General features: G+C 36.2%; 1 protein-coding gene and 1 long non-coding RNA gene across 2 annotated transcripts; one reads left to right on the forward strand and one right to left on the reverse strand.

Annotated features, from left to right (window-relative positions):
• The first annotated feature begins 466 nt into the window (after window positions 1–466).
• Window positions 467–7,395, forward strand: LOC130182695 (uncharacterized). The gene is made up of 3 exons (XR_008829743.1): window positions 467–762; window positions 2,550–2,628; window positions 6,781–7,395. It is a non-coding gene; the product is annotated as an uncharacterized LOC130182695 (long non-coding RNA).
• Window positions 7,396–11,674: 4,279 nt separating this feature from the next.
• On the reverse strand, window positions 11,675–14,931 carry LOC130182792 (CD48 antigen-like). Its single transcript, XM_056397941.1, has 3 exons — window positions 14,616–14,931; window positions 12,573–12,863; window positions 11,675–11,736 (listed from the first exon to the last, which is right to left on the reverse strand). Exons 1-3 carry the CDS (start codon window positions 14,929–14,931, stop codon window positions 11,675–11,677), a joined length of 669 nt encoding a protein of 222 aa, XP_056253916.1.
• Between the last annotated feature and the right edge of the window lie 1,839 nt (window positions 14,932–16,770).

Genomic DNA, 16,770 nt, shown 5'->3' on the forward strand with positions numbered 1-16,770 from the left:
AATTATTTTACTTAATACAGTTCATCAGGTTTCCATGCACCTGTCTCCATCCACCATCTCATTAAAATTTTGTGTTTTCCTTTTCTTTTTCTGTATAAAATGCAGCATACATGGTCAATCTAACTATGGGAGCAAATGGACTTGTACATTTTACATTATGTGCCAGTAAAGTAAACTGAAGTAAACTCAGACCAGACAAATCTGGAAGAAAACAGAACACAAATTACATTTTCAGTTCATTGTATTCCCTACAATTCTGACACAATGAACATATAGTGTACATCATTCAGAAGAGTCCACTCTCTTACACAGTGAAAAACTTTTAGTCTGGCCTGTCATGTTTAATTCTATTAGGTGCTCATTCTGAGCCAGAAACCAGACAGTAGTTAACAGTGGTTGGAGGATTAACCTGATACCACCAGCACAACTGCCCAGAGCAGCCAAGTAATTGCCATAGTATCGCCTACAGTCAAAAGTGACGTTACATATTCTCGCGAGATTTCGAGGGTTTACAGCGACGCGCCTCTTTTGACGTAAAATCTTCAGGGCTAATCACTGACCATGACTACGACCAGCACCATCTTCATCTCTGAACAAAACCCCAACGTTTCCAAGATATGGGGGTGCGGTTAGTTCATCAGTTATGAAGACACAAGAATCTTTGGAGTTACGCGAAGGGCTGTTTTCTCTTGGCAAACGCTAGCCGACTCCTCTTCCCCTGTCAACGCCTGCTCACTCGTCGTTCCTTCCAATGGACTCCTGGTAAGACATGAGTAAAAATATTCTGGGATTTGTTACTATATCTAATATCACGAGTGATTTTTAAATTATAATTGGTCATGTAAGCTAACGTAACTTTTTGTTGTAAAAACTAATGACACGATTACTGATTTAAGCCTGTTATGAAATTTACCAAAACAAACACTATAGCAGTTAGCTAGCTAGTTGAGATCCAACTGCATAGCTACTAAATTTAAACCATATTTTGAGTGTGATGCTCACACTGAGATATTATGAAGACATATATACTGAAATCACTCGGATTTTAGTTTAACTTTAGTGTTGATGGTTACTCTCGACTTAGCAACGGAAGCACAGGTGTAATCAATTAGCGTTACATGGCTGCAGAGGAAAGGCCCAGTATTGTGCATGCTGGGTCACCGATCATTAACGTTATTGGATACACCTGTTAAAACGGCCCTTCAGGCCCACAATGAAATGCATAAAATGCATAGTGAAAATGAAGATACTACACTGAGCTGAAAAAAATGAATAGGTTGATTTCCTCCGGCTCAGAAAAAACAACAATATGTACACATCAGTACCATCTTAACTGTTCATGTAGTGTGACCTTATACATATGTGCCCTGTTTTGTTCATAATAAGGAATTGAGACACAAGATATGGGATTTGTTCACAACAGCTGCCAAAGCGAACAAAAATTAAAACAAAGTGGCTCTTATTTTAGAAAAAAGAAAGTGAATCACAGATTTTCCTTTTTACATTAATTGTCATTAACGATATTGTTCTCTGACCTTACCCACTGAATGTGGGTTAGTATATTAATGCTTGGATTGTGTTCCACTCTCTCTTCTGGCTGTCTGCCAAGCCTATATACTGTAAAATCCTGAGCCTGAATGGAGGATAAAAGCTGCAGCTGTGGAAGCAGCAGGCAGTCAGACAAAAGTAAATGGAGTCATTCTCTAAATCAAGGCCAGCTCATTGGACTGCTGCAGTTGTAACCCAATTATTCCCAGGCCACATGTTCTCAAAGCAGAGGTGTCAGGCAAAGGGGGAAGACCTCCTTCTCTCTCCTGCAGTCACCCCATTAAAACACAGAGGGGTAGAGAGGGAGGGTGGCAGGTAGAGAAAGTGGTAGTCATAAGTGTTATTCCATATGACCTAAGTGTAAAGTCAGTCTCAAATGTGGCTGTGGGTGAGGGTCGACATATGTTGCGGCATGGTGCTTATGCAAAGGCAGATGGTGGACTGAAGATTGTGGGAATCGCCCTTTCGAAACACAACCAGAGATATGGCAGCAAGCCTATGAGAGAGAGAGAGAGAGAGAGATGATGGAGTGGAAGGAGGTATGAAAGAAAGATAATTGTACAGTTAATCAGGTTTACATTGTGTATTTATTTTATGTTAAAATTTGAGTACAGTTACAAGAATTTCAAAACACTAACACATTTTTAAATAAAGAAGTAAGTCCATGAAGCATTGATGGATGATGTGGCAAAATAAACTGCCCACTTAGTATATTATGTACTTTATTGTAATGAAGAGAAGAGAAATGTAAAAAGCACATTTGGAAAGGCAGTCCTAGAGAATGCATATTAGTGAACAACTAAAAGAGATTGCAGGTTTAACATAGACAAACTGAGGCAGCTCCAGAGGGGTAGAATGATGTGCTTTAAACTAGTGTTTGGTGTGGAGTAATTAATGATGTGAGACCGAGTAGCTGTTCCAGTGTACCATGCATAGAGTTAACAGTTATTACCATTACACTCTGTTAAATCCCCCTCATCCTTGCTCTCTCTCTTCCTCAGTTACTACTACTGCCCAAAGTGAAAGACACTTCCTTATATGCAGCTCAACAGAAATGGGATTTCTTGACATCTAAATGTGGTGAGTTGTTAATTCTAGTGACGGCTAACTAACATGAATACCTGTCATTGTTGTCATAATGAACGAAGTTGACTGAGAAAATGTTGCAGGAAACATGTCTTTCCAAAATGTCGATATAGAACTAAGTAAAAAAAAAAAAAAAAAAACTGAACTCACACAGCGAGAGTTAGGGGTATCACTGAGTGCCCCTGCAGTATTATGGTGTTCTAATGAAAAAAACCCTATAATGGGTAAGTAGGTTTGTACCCAAATCAGAATTTTTCTGATTCTCAACTCTGAGTCACCAGTGGAGGCTGAATATTCATGGGGTTGTCATGTTCCCGTGGTTCTGCTTTTTCTTTATTTCATTTTTTATCAATACTCAGTATTATGGAGTATTCAGTATTGCTAAACTTATCTCCTACATATTGATTTGAACATGAGCGTTGCTGTAGTTGTTTAAGAGAGTCGGTATTGTTTTAATCTTGGCCACAATCCAAATTTGAATTTATATTGTGGTCTTTGGAAGATTTGTTTCAAGCTGAAGGTTTGGACAGTTTGTCCCAATGTATTGAGGACCATGCAGTCAATTCTTTAAACCTAAAATATTCAATTCAGGAATATAGGTGTTTTGTTGCATGTTGTCGCCACCCTGTGGTCAAATCAGTCTGTCAGTTGCTCACTGTGCATGTAACAGTGGCTTCCGTGACAAAGCTGAAAACTAGAAAAAGGTTAAAACATTCTTGGAAGTTGTAATGCTCAATCAGTGAACAGTATCCTCTGCAGTTATTACAGACCACATGCAGGTCTGCAATTTATACAGCCAGTGTGGTTAAGGAGTGGTTAACTCTACCATGATTTTACAGTTAGGGAGGAAATAATTATCTTCATCAGTTTTCATCAGAGGTTAAAAGTTACCAGCCATAATAAAATTAACAAGAAGTTATGCGCGTTTGGTGCACTTCTTTACCTGATCTCCTTGTTGTATTGAATAGATGTGGTACCTAGTACTTACATCAAGGTCTCCTACTGCACTGAAGCTTTGGGTATGTCCCTCACTTGTCAGCTGCTTTGGATAAAAGCATCTGCCAAATAAGTAAACTTAATTTAAATGCAAAGATACACTGATTTATTGAGATTTTCTTTCTTGACTATTATCTAGTTGCCTGTGGTGGCATTTGTCTCCATCATGTGGTTAATGATGCTAACTACATTACTTACAACTCAGAGGTCAAGTTCTTTGGTAATGGCTGTTTTTGCAGTTAGTACCAGAGATTCCAGACATTCCAGATGTCAGCTATGAGTTTTCATTGTTAAATCACTTAAAAATTACTACTTACAAACCGATGAACATGTCAAGCGAAACACTCTCAATGTCCTGTTCCCATTTGTAAAACGGTCTCCTATTCACATCATATTTGACTTTTTTTGATGATTTTCTTCACGAAATACCTGTACATATCACCAACAACAATGTAACATATATTTCAAGTTATAGTTTTTGTGTTAATAATATAATATAATAATGATAATGATTAATCTTTCTCTTGACTTGAAAAATGCACAATTCATCAATAATGTTTCTTTTGTGTTTTTGTTTATACACCATACTATCATACTATATTGTATATGCTCAAGCACTTTATTAGGAACATTTTTGTACCTGCTTAATCATGTAATTATCCAATCAGTCTTTGACCGAAGCATTATTGTTGGTATCAGATGGGCTGGTTTGAGTATTTCTGAAGCTACTGATCTACATACATAGATACATACATAGAGTTCCCCACAATGTACTTTTTGCCAGAGCTGTGATGATTATGTAGATGGAAGTCATGTTTTTACTACTGTCATACATAAATTAAAATAACAACTTTTATGCTCATTTGGTTTATGCTAGCAATTGCATTCAAAATGGGACGTGGCTGTGAAAGACTCTGTAACTGTAACTCTGTCAGTTATAGGCTGGTGTATGCTCTTCTTGTCCGTAATCTTCTGTGATAAGAATCACGGAAAGAAAAAGAAGAAAGAAGTACTAAGCAAAGCATATATGTAGTTTATAGACTTGGTGAGAATCTTGCGGTTGTCTGATAGTAGAGTGTTAACACAAACTTAAACATAGATCCTTCAAATTTGAACTAATGACCAGTGCTAGTGTTTGGTGAGAAAAGTTGGTATTTGCTATCTTTAGTTAAAGATTTCTAAATACGTAACTTCATATCTGTTATAAATACACAGTCTTAATGTAAAATATAGCGTGCACTTTTATCTCTTTGCCGCTTCACCTTAGCAGCAAAGTGAAACTGGGTTACAGTTTATGTGTTTTTTTTTTTAGGTTAGAACAGTCAACACGGTGAAGAAAAACAGAACTACATTTCAGGTTATGACTTGATGCTTGACTTTGAGACCCAGCTCCCCTCGTCTAAACACAGAGCAACAGCCCAACTAATGACTACTTTTCAGCTCACTGGAAAATTTCTATTTTTAGGTCAAGTGTTATAGTAGCTAGCAGAAAAATATCTAGATCCGCAGGTGTGTTAGTTTTTTTTTTTTTTTTTAATTTCTTAGAACATTGTGAATAAGCTCCATGATCTTGGTTTGATAGTTTTCATGTGAGAAAACAAATGAAAATGAAATTAGTTGTAAGATGTGGATATTTTTTTATTTTCAAAATCAATTACAGAACAAGCTATGAAAAATAAAGCCACAAAAATAAAAACGCACATATGAGGAAAAAAATGCATGAATGATTTTAACAACGAATTCCACACTTTAACATGGTAACCCCAAAACCAAGAGGATTTAAGAAGTACTATGAAATTTACATTGACATTCTAAAGTGCAATATATATAGTCACTGGCCACTTTATTAGGTACACCTGTGCGATCTAATCTTTTTTTTTAGTCATAGAAGTGTTAATAGAATTATGGTTTTGAGAGAGGTGTTTCAATATTCAGCACCCCTCATGTACGTAATGAAGTTGTACACAAAATTAGACACCGCTCAAAATAATGTAGTCTGGTACAACACCCCCTTTAACTATGTCCTCAGAAATAATCATCAAGCAGGTTTTTATCTACCTGCATAGTGGCAAAACTTGAGGAAAAATGATGGATTTCTACTGGCAGGTCGTTTCTTACGACCACTGTGAATTCAGCACACGTTATTTTGGTTGGATAATAGTTTTTCAAACTTTGGGATTTGCCATATAAGACAGACAGTGTCAGACTTTGAAAACTCTGGTTTGGTAAGATTAGGGTTCAGACGAAGGCTTGGTCATGAATAACGTTTTGGGAGAAAATTAATAGCATTTTTATGCGAGTTGTGTCTAGATTGTCTTCGTCACTCTAACCACTGAGTAGACAATTTCATCTTCAGCGTTATCTGAAAGAAATAAAAATAGACACTTGAAATATATATTTGTATCTCCGTTCAACTGTCGTACCACAGAATGGTGACAAGCATGGTTGACAGTGACTCGAGACTTGATATTTGCTAAATATTCTAATCTGAACATAAAGTTTGTCTGCCAGGAGTAGTGGCCGACAGAATAGGTTATCTTCTTTTATATAACTTTAAAATAAAACATGACTAAAATGTAATCAAATAAAAGCAAAGACTGAACAGTATGTATGTATTGCCTTGGGTGTTTGATCTGGTATTTCAGTTCTTACAAGCATGCAACAGATGGGCCACATTTTCTACAATTCACACACAGCATAGCATTCTCCTCGTCCTGCAACCACAGGTACTGTGTTAGCATGTATTGTGGTTGAAAGTAGCATTTTTTTTCTTCACTAGCACATTTAGTCTTTCCCAGTTTGCACCTGCACTCTCTAATCATCATTTGTGCCTGAGTCAGAACCTCTTGCTGACTCTCCCTCTCCACCAACCTCCTCCTCTCCTCCATTTTATTTTTTAGAATAATAAGCTAATGTTGTGCTGGTCAACCCCATAACCTGCATGTTGGGTAGGCTTAATAGAAAAAATTAAAGGTTTGGATGGGTTGGGTAAAAAAATTGAATAATAAATAACTTGGAGAAACATTTTGTGCAATAGGCTTTGTGTAATATGTTCCCCATATTCTGTGTAATAGGCAGTGATTACTAGTCCACCTTGCTCCCTCTCTTCCCCTCTCTCACCTGCTCATCCACCCTCTCTCTTTATTAAAGATGCCTAACCCACAGAGACCGCTTCGGAAGAAGGTAACCTGAGCACTGATGATAAGTGGAGGCAGAGAGAGACCAACTGAGCCCCAAGCCACTTGAGAAGAAAAAGTACTACTTTCAGCTACAATTTCGGTGGCCCTGAGAGCTCAATGCTCTGCAACTTAAAAGCATATAGAAATAGACAAAACGCAAGCAAATTGAGAAAACCTCTTCATCAATTTGACAACACACACACTGCAAATACTCTCAACACAACCAAATAGACAAGCACGATACAAATGTGTTGTCAAATTAATGAAGATGTTTTCTGAATTTGTTTGTGTTTAAGTTGCAATGCATTGAGCTCTCAGGGCACTGTACACAGTGGCTAATGCACTACCCCTTCCAGAAGGGCACCAAAACAGCCTATAATGATCATCATGCACTCGCACAAATGCAACCATGTGAAATTTTAACATCCCTTTAAAAAATGGTTGCATATGTGATCATTTTGGTCACAGCCAGGACCCCGATACTAATTTAGCAAAGAATATGCATAACTATCAGTATGTTCCAAAGTGAGACAGATGTTAGTTTAAGACATGGGAACTGGTAGAGCGTCTTTCTCTTACCTTCATTAACAGTCCTAGGTCTTGTTTTATTATTTAAGTGTTTGATACCAAGAAACGAAGCCAAAAGGAGAAGCAGGCAGGCAACAATTGCTATCACACCTGCAGTCACATGACCAAGTTGCGGTGTAGAACCTAGAAATGCAAACATTAACCCAAGTTAGATGATTTGTCATTTTAAGGGCTCTAGAGATTGTTCTGAAGGAGAAAACACAGCTTAAAATCCTAGATGTGTTCTTGGTATGTAGACTCAAATTATGCTTGAGGCTGTATCTAAAAGCCAATCTACGCCACCTGAAATGTTTTTTCTTTTTTAATAAATCAATTAAAAAATATGAAATAGCAATGAGGATTTTATATCGATCAAGGTATGAAATAAGTAAATAAATTGATAAAAACAGATTCAATACTTTCATAAAATATATTACCTTTGCAGCTTGTAAGGTGGATAAATGTTTCCTTTGTGCTGACATTGTTTCGAACATTACATGTCAAGATTCCTGTCAGTTGGCCGTGTAAGCTGATGGTAACATTTGGTACACTGGGTGCGTGATGTTTAAGTGTACCCTCAGCTCTGGTCTGTATCAATAAGTTACCGTCCAAAGTCCAAATGAACTCTACTCCATCTCCCTCAGAGGAGCAGCTGACCTTCATCTGTTCTGATGACAAACACATCTGAGACAAATCTCTTCACTACTGTATATACATGATTATTTTCCTGTGCTTTTGTCCAGCATCTATTCATTAACTATGCAAAACCATAACCATGTCCATTACAGGACCAAATGACTCATGAATACGTACAATGTGACATAATGGCTGTTTTTAATCATTTTAAATATCATTAAATATAGTGTTTTTTGTCTATTCACCAGTACTGTTAACTACAATTTGTAATTATTGAAGTTTACCTTTTACAAGAGCTGTTGCTGCCAGAGTCGTGATGATTATGTAGATGAAATTCATTTTCTGTTATAACAGACAAATTATTATTGAAACATTAAAAAATGGCAAATGTCTTCATGGCAAATGCCTTCCACAGTGTAAACAAAAACCAGCAAATTAAAAGTTGTTTGCTCTCATTTGTGGCCTTTTCTAGTGGAATAGAAATATATATATATATATATATATATATTGGTTGTTTTTTTTTTTTTTTCTGAAGGTACTTGCAAAACATACAACATTTGCCCGAGTGACTTTGAATGCATTTACAGATGCTGCAACAGATTAAGGTATCATCTTTGTGGTTTATATGCATCGAGTCAGCATCGACACAAGGTAGACAGGATATCTAAGGACATCTATACAAAAGCCACACAGAACACAGACTGGTAGATGTCAGCCGTCTACACAAAAGATGCCATATGGTGGACACGAGACACACAACGGAAGACAAAGTTAAAAGAAACATGGCGACTTTGGTCCTAGTTTTGAGAAATAAGGGGGCCGACTATAGGTAGAGGATGAAAGCGGACATAAATCTGTAATGTGTAGTTGTCTGGAAAGACTTTTAAATGAATATGCCATGTGGCAGCTACGTGACACAAGCTATCACTGTCTGTAGACAAAGAAATTTCTTCGTTATTTTTTTATTTTGCTATACCAGAAGGGTCTATAGTTTTTCTTCTCTGTGACTGGGTGTGAACCATTGCATTATGCCCACCTTCCCTCTTGTATTCTTTAATTAAAATGTAGTTTGCATTTCATTTACTGTGGTGCCATACTACAGTTTAGCAGTTCAGTGAGACTGCGTCACAGTTTCTCTGGGTTATGATATTAGCACCACATTCCCATTAGTTTCCTCTATAAAGCCTATAGTACCTGCATTGTCACTTTACAGACCCTTATACTCAGGAACTTGATCATATTGAAAACTATGTTTCACACATTAATATTATTATAAAAAATCCTAATATGTTTTACTTTCCATACTGTCAATATCAATTATGTGATGGACAGTTACAGCTCTCCTCCCCTACCAGAGATGTGCTTCCCCAAATTTCTGTAGGAGAATAAACTATTAAAGACTTATCTTAGCATCCTACATGTACTCGCATAGGATTTATTTCCAAACAGTGTAGCCTACTATACACTGTTCACCATAGTGTGCATTAGTAAAGTTTGTTAGAGGAAACTTAAAGGAAGTAACACCTACATTTGATATCTTCAAGTTCTGTTAAAAACCACAGCTATTTTCTGTACTCTGTGTCACTGCTCAGGCGCAGAGTTTATTCAAAGAAATAATAAAAGATCAAAGATGGTTAGAAGAGGTAGAGCGAGAGATATGGTTATGCTGTGGTAGTCTGAATCAACACAGTCAGGATGAATTGAGCTTTATTTGTTTCAGCCATGATTTGATGCTCAATATTGAAGTATGTGAAGAGAGTCATTCACCAATAACAATCATGTAGCCCACTCAAAACTCTCACAGACGAAACTCACTTTACATGTGGTGTAAAGAGTAAAAGACAATAGTTTAGAGTGTGTTCTGTTGCAGTTAGAATCTTGCTGACACCCTGTGGAGCCAGATTGCCACATTAAAAAAAAATATGCATGGTAAGGCTATACTTTTGAGCATTCAAGATCTTAATCCTCAATTGATGCACCGTGGCCATTTCCAAAGTAGCTCATGTGGACTATTACAGTTTTAACATAATGTGACTGCGTGTGCACACCAGCCTAGTATTTAAACAACCACACAAAGGTTACCACAGACTGACTGTTTTTTTTTATTGCATGATCACTGTCTAGTTACACAAGTGCTTTTGGCTCTATCTTGTGTTCAAAAATGATCTCAGCACTGCTCTCAGCTTGTACTTCGGTTCTCCGAGTACCTGAAAGAACAGCATACTTTCTCCAGAACTAACCCACAAGCTACACCTTTATATTTTAGTCACTGACCAAATACTAATTACAAACCAAAATGCAGAAGACTTTCCACTTTTTTCTGGTATGGTAGAAACCTGAAACAATATTATACTATTGTTATGCACTGTTGCTTTTTTCTCTATTTGATCTTAGTTTAATTGTTTGTGATGGTTAAACAGGCAGGAAGCAAAATTTCTTATTTATGAATCATATCAATGTTTATTTAAAAATGCATGTAAAAGTTTTTATGACAATTATGGTGGCTGTGGAAAGTATTCAGACCCTTAACTTTTTACACACTTTGTTTTAAATTAAATTTAAAAAAAAAAAAATTTAAAAGTTTTATACATCTGTATTTGGGCAGTTCCTCCCATTCTTCTGGATAGATCCTCTCAAGCTCTATCAGAATTGATGGGAAGTATCTTTGAAAACCCATTATCAGGTTTCTCCTCAGATGTGGCTGCATTGTGTTTAAGTCTGGGCATTTGTTTGGCCTCTCGAAGACAGTCACAGACTTGTCCTAATGCCAATCCAGCATTTTCTTAGCTGTGTGCTTCGGGTCATTGTCATGCTGAAAGATAAACTGTCACATGCACTCTGGAGCAGGTTTTCTTCAAGGATCTCCCTACATTTTGCTGTTTATCGATCCCTCAATTCTGATCAGTTTCCTTGTTGCTGAAAAGCACCCCCACAGCATGATGCTGCCACCATCAGGCTTCACTGTAGTCATGGTATTAGCTGGGTGATGAGCAGTGCGTGGTGTTTCTCTGCTCAAAGGTTTCAATTTTTATCTAATCAGAACAGAGAATAATTTTCCTTATACTCTCAGAGTCCTTTAAATGTGTTTGCTACAACATAATGAAGTGTGCAAAAGGTGAATGGGGTCTGAATCCTTTGTAAGGTGTTTATAATATAAAAAGTTAAAAAATTATTTACAATGCTGCACATAGTTACAAAGTAAATCACTTAAAGTAACAGAATTAAAGCAGATACATTTTACAAGTGAATACAAGAATATTTAGTAACTTTTTAAAAATCAAAATCCACAATTTTAAAATGATAGCACAGATAAGAGGCAATAGGAAGTACTTACCATGAAACAGTCTAGTGCGCAATATAGATATGGCAGTAAATACCCCAATCATACAAACACTGGGTATGCAACTGTAGGTGGACTTACATAACACTAACCTTATTACATAATGCATTAGGTGGCAATATAGTGGAGAAGTTGTTCCATCATGAAGGCTAGGCAATATCCTGCAGCAAATGACTGGGTATTTTTACTTTTATTGTTTATTTTCTATATTAACACATAGTCAATGATGCTCTAAAGTCAAAACATCTCCAGAGAGATCAGTGTAAGGCTAAGGTTGGCTCATCTTTAATGTTGTTGGAGAAAAAAACGATGCCTTCTGATCCTAGTTCGGTCTGGTTTGCCTTGTGGTCTGCATCACTAAAACGACACAGTGAGCAATCGAATCTGCAGAATTACACGAAAGAAGCAAAATGAAAAAGAGACTCGACATTCATCTGACCGTGATAACCTTTGTTTGTGGTAATACATTTGAGAGTTTTCAAGTTCAAATTAGTTCAGACTTTAATTTTTCTTTTTGACGTTACCAATTTCAAGCAATTTGTGTCATAATTTGAATTAAAAATGAATCTACTGCAGGACTTACTTGAAACATAAATCTATATAGACTCACTCAGGAGCCTGTGATTTAAAATTATTCAAGGGAATGTCAAGTATACTGTACATTGTTAATAATTAAAACATTGGGTAAAATCTGCAAAAATGTAAGTATGGAGACACAAGTAATATGAAAACATGGGAGAACATCTTTCTCTCACCTTAATGATCAGTCTTAGGTCTTGTTTTCTTCTGTACATGGTAGACAGCAAGACACAGAGCCAAAAGAAGTAGAGTGACAGCACCAGCTCTCACAGCCACAATGGAATGACAGACAGAAGCTAAAAAACACAAACAAATACCAATCTCAATTCGTTACTGAGATGATGTAGATATGTCATTCTCATTGCCTCAAAGATCTTTCTGAAATATTTCTTGTTCCGTTATATCTTAAACAGATCAAGATTCTACATGTGTACTTGTTATTTACAAGACTCTATTTATATGTCAGGCTGAATCTAAAAGCCAACCCGTTGCATCCAGCTGGAAAATTAATTAGCTTTTTTCGTTTTTAATAAATCAATTTGAAAATATGAAATACCCTGATATTATATCAATCAGGAAATGAAATAAGTAAGTAAATAAATTGATAAAAACAGATTCAATACTTTCATAAAATATATTACCTTTGCAGCTTGTAAGGTGGATAAATGTTTCCTTCGTGCTGACATTGTTTCGAACATTACATGTCAAGATTCCTGTCAGTTGGCCGTGTAAGCTGATGGTAACATTTGGTACACTGGGTGCGTGATGTTTAAGTGTACTCTCAGCTCTGGTCTGTATCAATAAGTTGCCGTCCAAAGTCCAAATGAACTCCACTCCATCTCCCTCAGAGGAGCAGCTGACCTTCATCTGTTCTGATGACAAACACATCTGAGACAAAGCTGGCTCAGACACCGGAGCTGAAAGACAATAATGTAGTCACATGTACACGCAGTACCAGTATTCATATGTTTGATACCAAGAAACAAAGCCAAAAAGAGAAGCAGGGAGGCAACATTTGCTATCAAAGCCACAGTCAAAAGACAAAGTTGGGAAGTTGAACCTTGAAATACAAACATTATCCCAAGTAAGATGATGTAGATTTGCTGAACAATTAATCAAAATATTGAAATGGCAGTATGGTCAAGTGCAATATCCAAGTCACAGGAGCTGCAATTTCTTTTCTTTTTTTTTTGATAAACATAGATTTATCAACATACCATAACTAAAGCATTGTGGTGCTACAGAGATGCCCTGGACTACAGATCATATTCTCCAGATGTAAAAGGTTTGATGATGATGTGATATTTGTTTCCTACAAGCCACTCTGAAAATCCCATCATTTTTCTGTTTTCTTTTCAGTGAAATTGAAATGCAAAAATTACCATTTTAACTGAAATTGTGATTCATTTCACAATCACAATATCTGCCAAAATAATTGCGAAATGACTTTTTGTTTTCTTGCATATCGTTCAGCCCTGATGTAGGCCGTAATTTTTAGGGCCTAAATAGGAAAATCGTAAATGTGTTCTCGGTATTTAGACTCTATTAATGCACAAGGTTGTATCTAAAAGCCAACTTGTTGCATCTAGCTGGAAAGTTAGTTTGCTTTTTTCTTATTTAATATATCAATGTAAAAATATGAAATACCAGGGGATTATCTCAGGCATGAAATAAGTAAATAAACAGATAAAAGTAGAATTCAATAATTTCACAAAAAACACTACCTTTGCAGATGGTAAGGTGGATAGATGTTTCCTCTCTGCTGACATTGTTTCGAACATTACAGGTCAAGATTCCTGTCAGTTGGCCGTGTAAGCTGATGGTAACACTGGGTTTGTGTTGTTTATCTGTACTTCCAGGTTTAGTATGTATCAGTAACTGACCGTCTAAAGTCAAAATGAACTCTACTCCATCTCCCTCAGAGGAGCAGCTGACCTTCATCAGTTCTAGTGACAAACACATCTGAGACACAGCTGGCTCAGACACCGGAGCTGAAAGACAAGTTATATAGTCACATTCATACAGTACCAACCCTGCAAACTGGGCAAACTGTTATATATAACTGTCTATATCTATTTCAACTTGAAAAAAACATTTTGAGGTCTGGAAAACTTTCAATGTTGGTTGTTGTCAACTATAAAAACTTTCATCAAATGGAGACTGTATCCAAATGGTAATTAAAGGTGTATAAAAAGTGAATACTGACATGAAAATATTTATATTGTATAATTTCTATATTTATATAAATAACACTGTTTAGAAATTATATAAAGGAATAGTAAGAAAATTCCCAAATGTCGTTCAATATTTGTATAATAAACAAATAAACTCCAGTATATAGGAAACTACAATATTAAAAAAAACAAAAAACAAACTACAAGTTGCACATTTTGTTCTTATCCCGATGTAGATTTACTGTACAATACATATGAGCAAACTTTAACACACAACTACAACTTCTGAGACAGACGCAATTTGTTAAGCACAGATACCTTTTAGGATTAAACATAATTTATTTACTTTGTAATTTAAACAGGTAGCAAGTCCCTCCTTCCCTGAAATGTACACAGTATAGTTGCTGAGTTTAAAATGTTAAACATGTTCTTATTTTTAGCTCTATAGTACATTTTTACATTTACTTGGTGTTCAACGCTTTATTCATATATATATTGTATATATTTTACCTTGTATTTCAATATGGATGTTGATTTTGTGCAATAATAGACCATCAGTGAATCCATGAGTTTCCAACACATAATCTCCAGAGTCGTTCATTGTCACTTTTTCAAGCTTAAAGGTTCCATTTGTGAAAAATGCTGAGTGGTCATTGTATTTGCTGTTGATAACTCCTGTATTAATGGTTATCCTTAAAATGCTTTGGGTATTCTTTTTCAGAGTTGTCTGTTTATTTGTACCACTGGGTAGGTAAAAAATCAAAGGCTCCCCAAGTGCTCCAAGACACTGCTGATCTCCAGTGGGTTCAGATAAATTGCATTCCATAGCCCCTGATAGAAACAAAAACAAAATACTCATCAAAACATCATTCTTGCAACTGGCATGTGAAACTTCATTTAAATAGAAATAAAGAGGGGAAAAAAACACCTAGATGTTAAGAAAATATCTCTATTATAAATATCAACTACTGCATATACATGAGACAGTTACCTTGCATTAGTTTGCATTAATTACTTGTTTCAGCAATTTCTTTCATTAATTTACTAATTGACAAAATAAGTAACATAACTAATGATATAATAGCTGTTAACTATGATAATAATAATAATAACTCAATATATATTATCATTGAAGTGATTTTAGTCTATACAACTGTACTATTAACTGCACAGTTTGTTTTCATTAAAGTTTACCTTTTGCCAGAGCTGCTGCTGCCAGAATTGTCATGATCATGTAAGTGAAATTCATTTTCTGTTGTAACACAATCAAATTATGTTTAAAACATAGTACATGCCTTCCATATTAAAAAGATGTTTGCTTTCATACGTGGCCTTTTCGTATGGATTATGAAGTGGATTTTTAGTCAAAATTAAGAAGAAAATAAATAAATAAACATTACATAAACATTACCTTGAACAATATGTCTGAATTATATGCATAATGCCTAATTACAGTTTACACTGTATTTAACAATAGCATTTATACACACAAACTGTCACTCACCACTTTTTAAAATAGGACGTCCTCTTTGTGGCTTGTAAATGTTCTACTGACAGCAGGGCGGTGTATTTCTGGTCTTTTATTCTTGCTCTGTGGAGAGAACTGCGGAAGCAATTGTTTGCACTCAGTTAAGTACTACTGAAGCACTACACTGATTTTCTTATTTTTTAATTAGTTTGTATTGTACTCATGTTGATGGCAAAATTAGTGAGGTTCATGTCGTATTCAGATTACAACTGCTGATATTGACTAGAACATAGTTTCTCAATATCAGACCATCGAACATTGGCTGTATTTGGTGCAGAAGTTTGGTATTCTCTGCTGTGTTTGGATTCATATTTCTGAATGATGCATTCTGTGAGCTTATGTGGATGGCAGACTTCCCTTTTGAATGTAGTTGCAATTTATGCAGGAGATTTTGGCATAGAAGATTAGACTTAAACAGGATGTCTCAATTGGACGCAGCCTTCTACAAGAAAATATTACGCAGTGGAAGTCAAGCTTTGGTCACTAGTCCCACTTTTGAGGAATAAGGAAGCAGCGTGTAGGGATAGGATAGAGAGGATGTACCGTGTCTGTAATGTGTAGTTAGTATTATGAAGCAACAACTTTGCAGTCAATGACTACCTGAAGTCTTTGACCCATACACAGTGCCAGCAGTTTGTATCTTCCCAGGTGATGGTCTCCCAGGCCTTCACTGCAGCCTCCTTCAGCTCTTGCATGTTATGTGGTCTCTCTGCCTTTAGTCTGGTCTTCAGAAAACAGAATGCATCTTAAACAGATTGAGATTAGGTAATTGACTCCATCAATCAAGATTGTTCCTCCTCTTCAACGTTAAATGCTCTTTTGTTGCTTTTGCTTTGTGTTTAGGATCATTGTCCTCCTGAATGGTGATATGTTGTGCAGCGAGTTTTAATGCGTTTGGCTGAATCTGAGTGCACAGAATGCTCCTGTATACCGCTGCATTCAGGCTTTTGCTTCCCTCGGAAGTGAAATCATCAATAAATGCCGGTGAGCCAGTTCCATTGCCAGCCATACATGTCTGAGCCATAACAGAACCACCACCACCATGTTTGAGAGATGAGGTGGTGGCTGTGGGTCATGAGCAGTTTCTTTTTTTATCCCCACACTTTTCTCTTTGCATCATTTTAATAGAGGTTGATT

Source organism: Seriola aureovittata, chromosome 15 (genome assembly GCF_021018895.1).
Source record: "Seriola aureovittata isolate HTS-2021-v1 ecotype China chromosome 15, ASM2101889v1, whole genome shotgun sequence".
NCBI lineage: Eukaryota > Metazoa > Chordata > Actinopteri > Carangiformes > Carangidae > Seriola > Seriola aureovittata.

What these genes read in the sequence shown, in the direction of transcription:
- LOC130182792 (XM_056397941.1), bottom strand. Translation starts at nt 14,931, where the DNA reads ATGGAATGCAATTTATCTGAACCCACTGGAGATCAGCAGTGTCTTGGA. An exon ending in CATCCATATTGAAATACAAG is followed by an intron (nt 12,864 to 14,615) that starts GTAAAATATATA and finishes ACATGTGACTAC; the next exon opens with ATTATTGTCTTTCAGCTCCG. An exon ending in CCACCTTACAAGCTGCAAAG is followed by an intron (nt 11,737 to 12,572) that starts GTAATATATTTT and finishes GTAATTCTGCAG; the next exon opens with ATTCGATTGCTCACTGTGTC.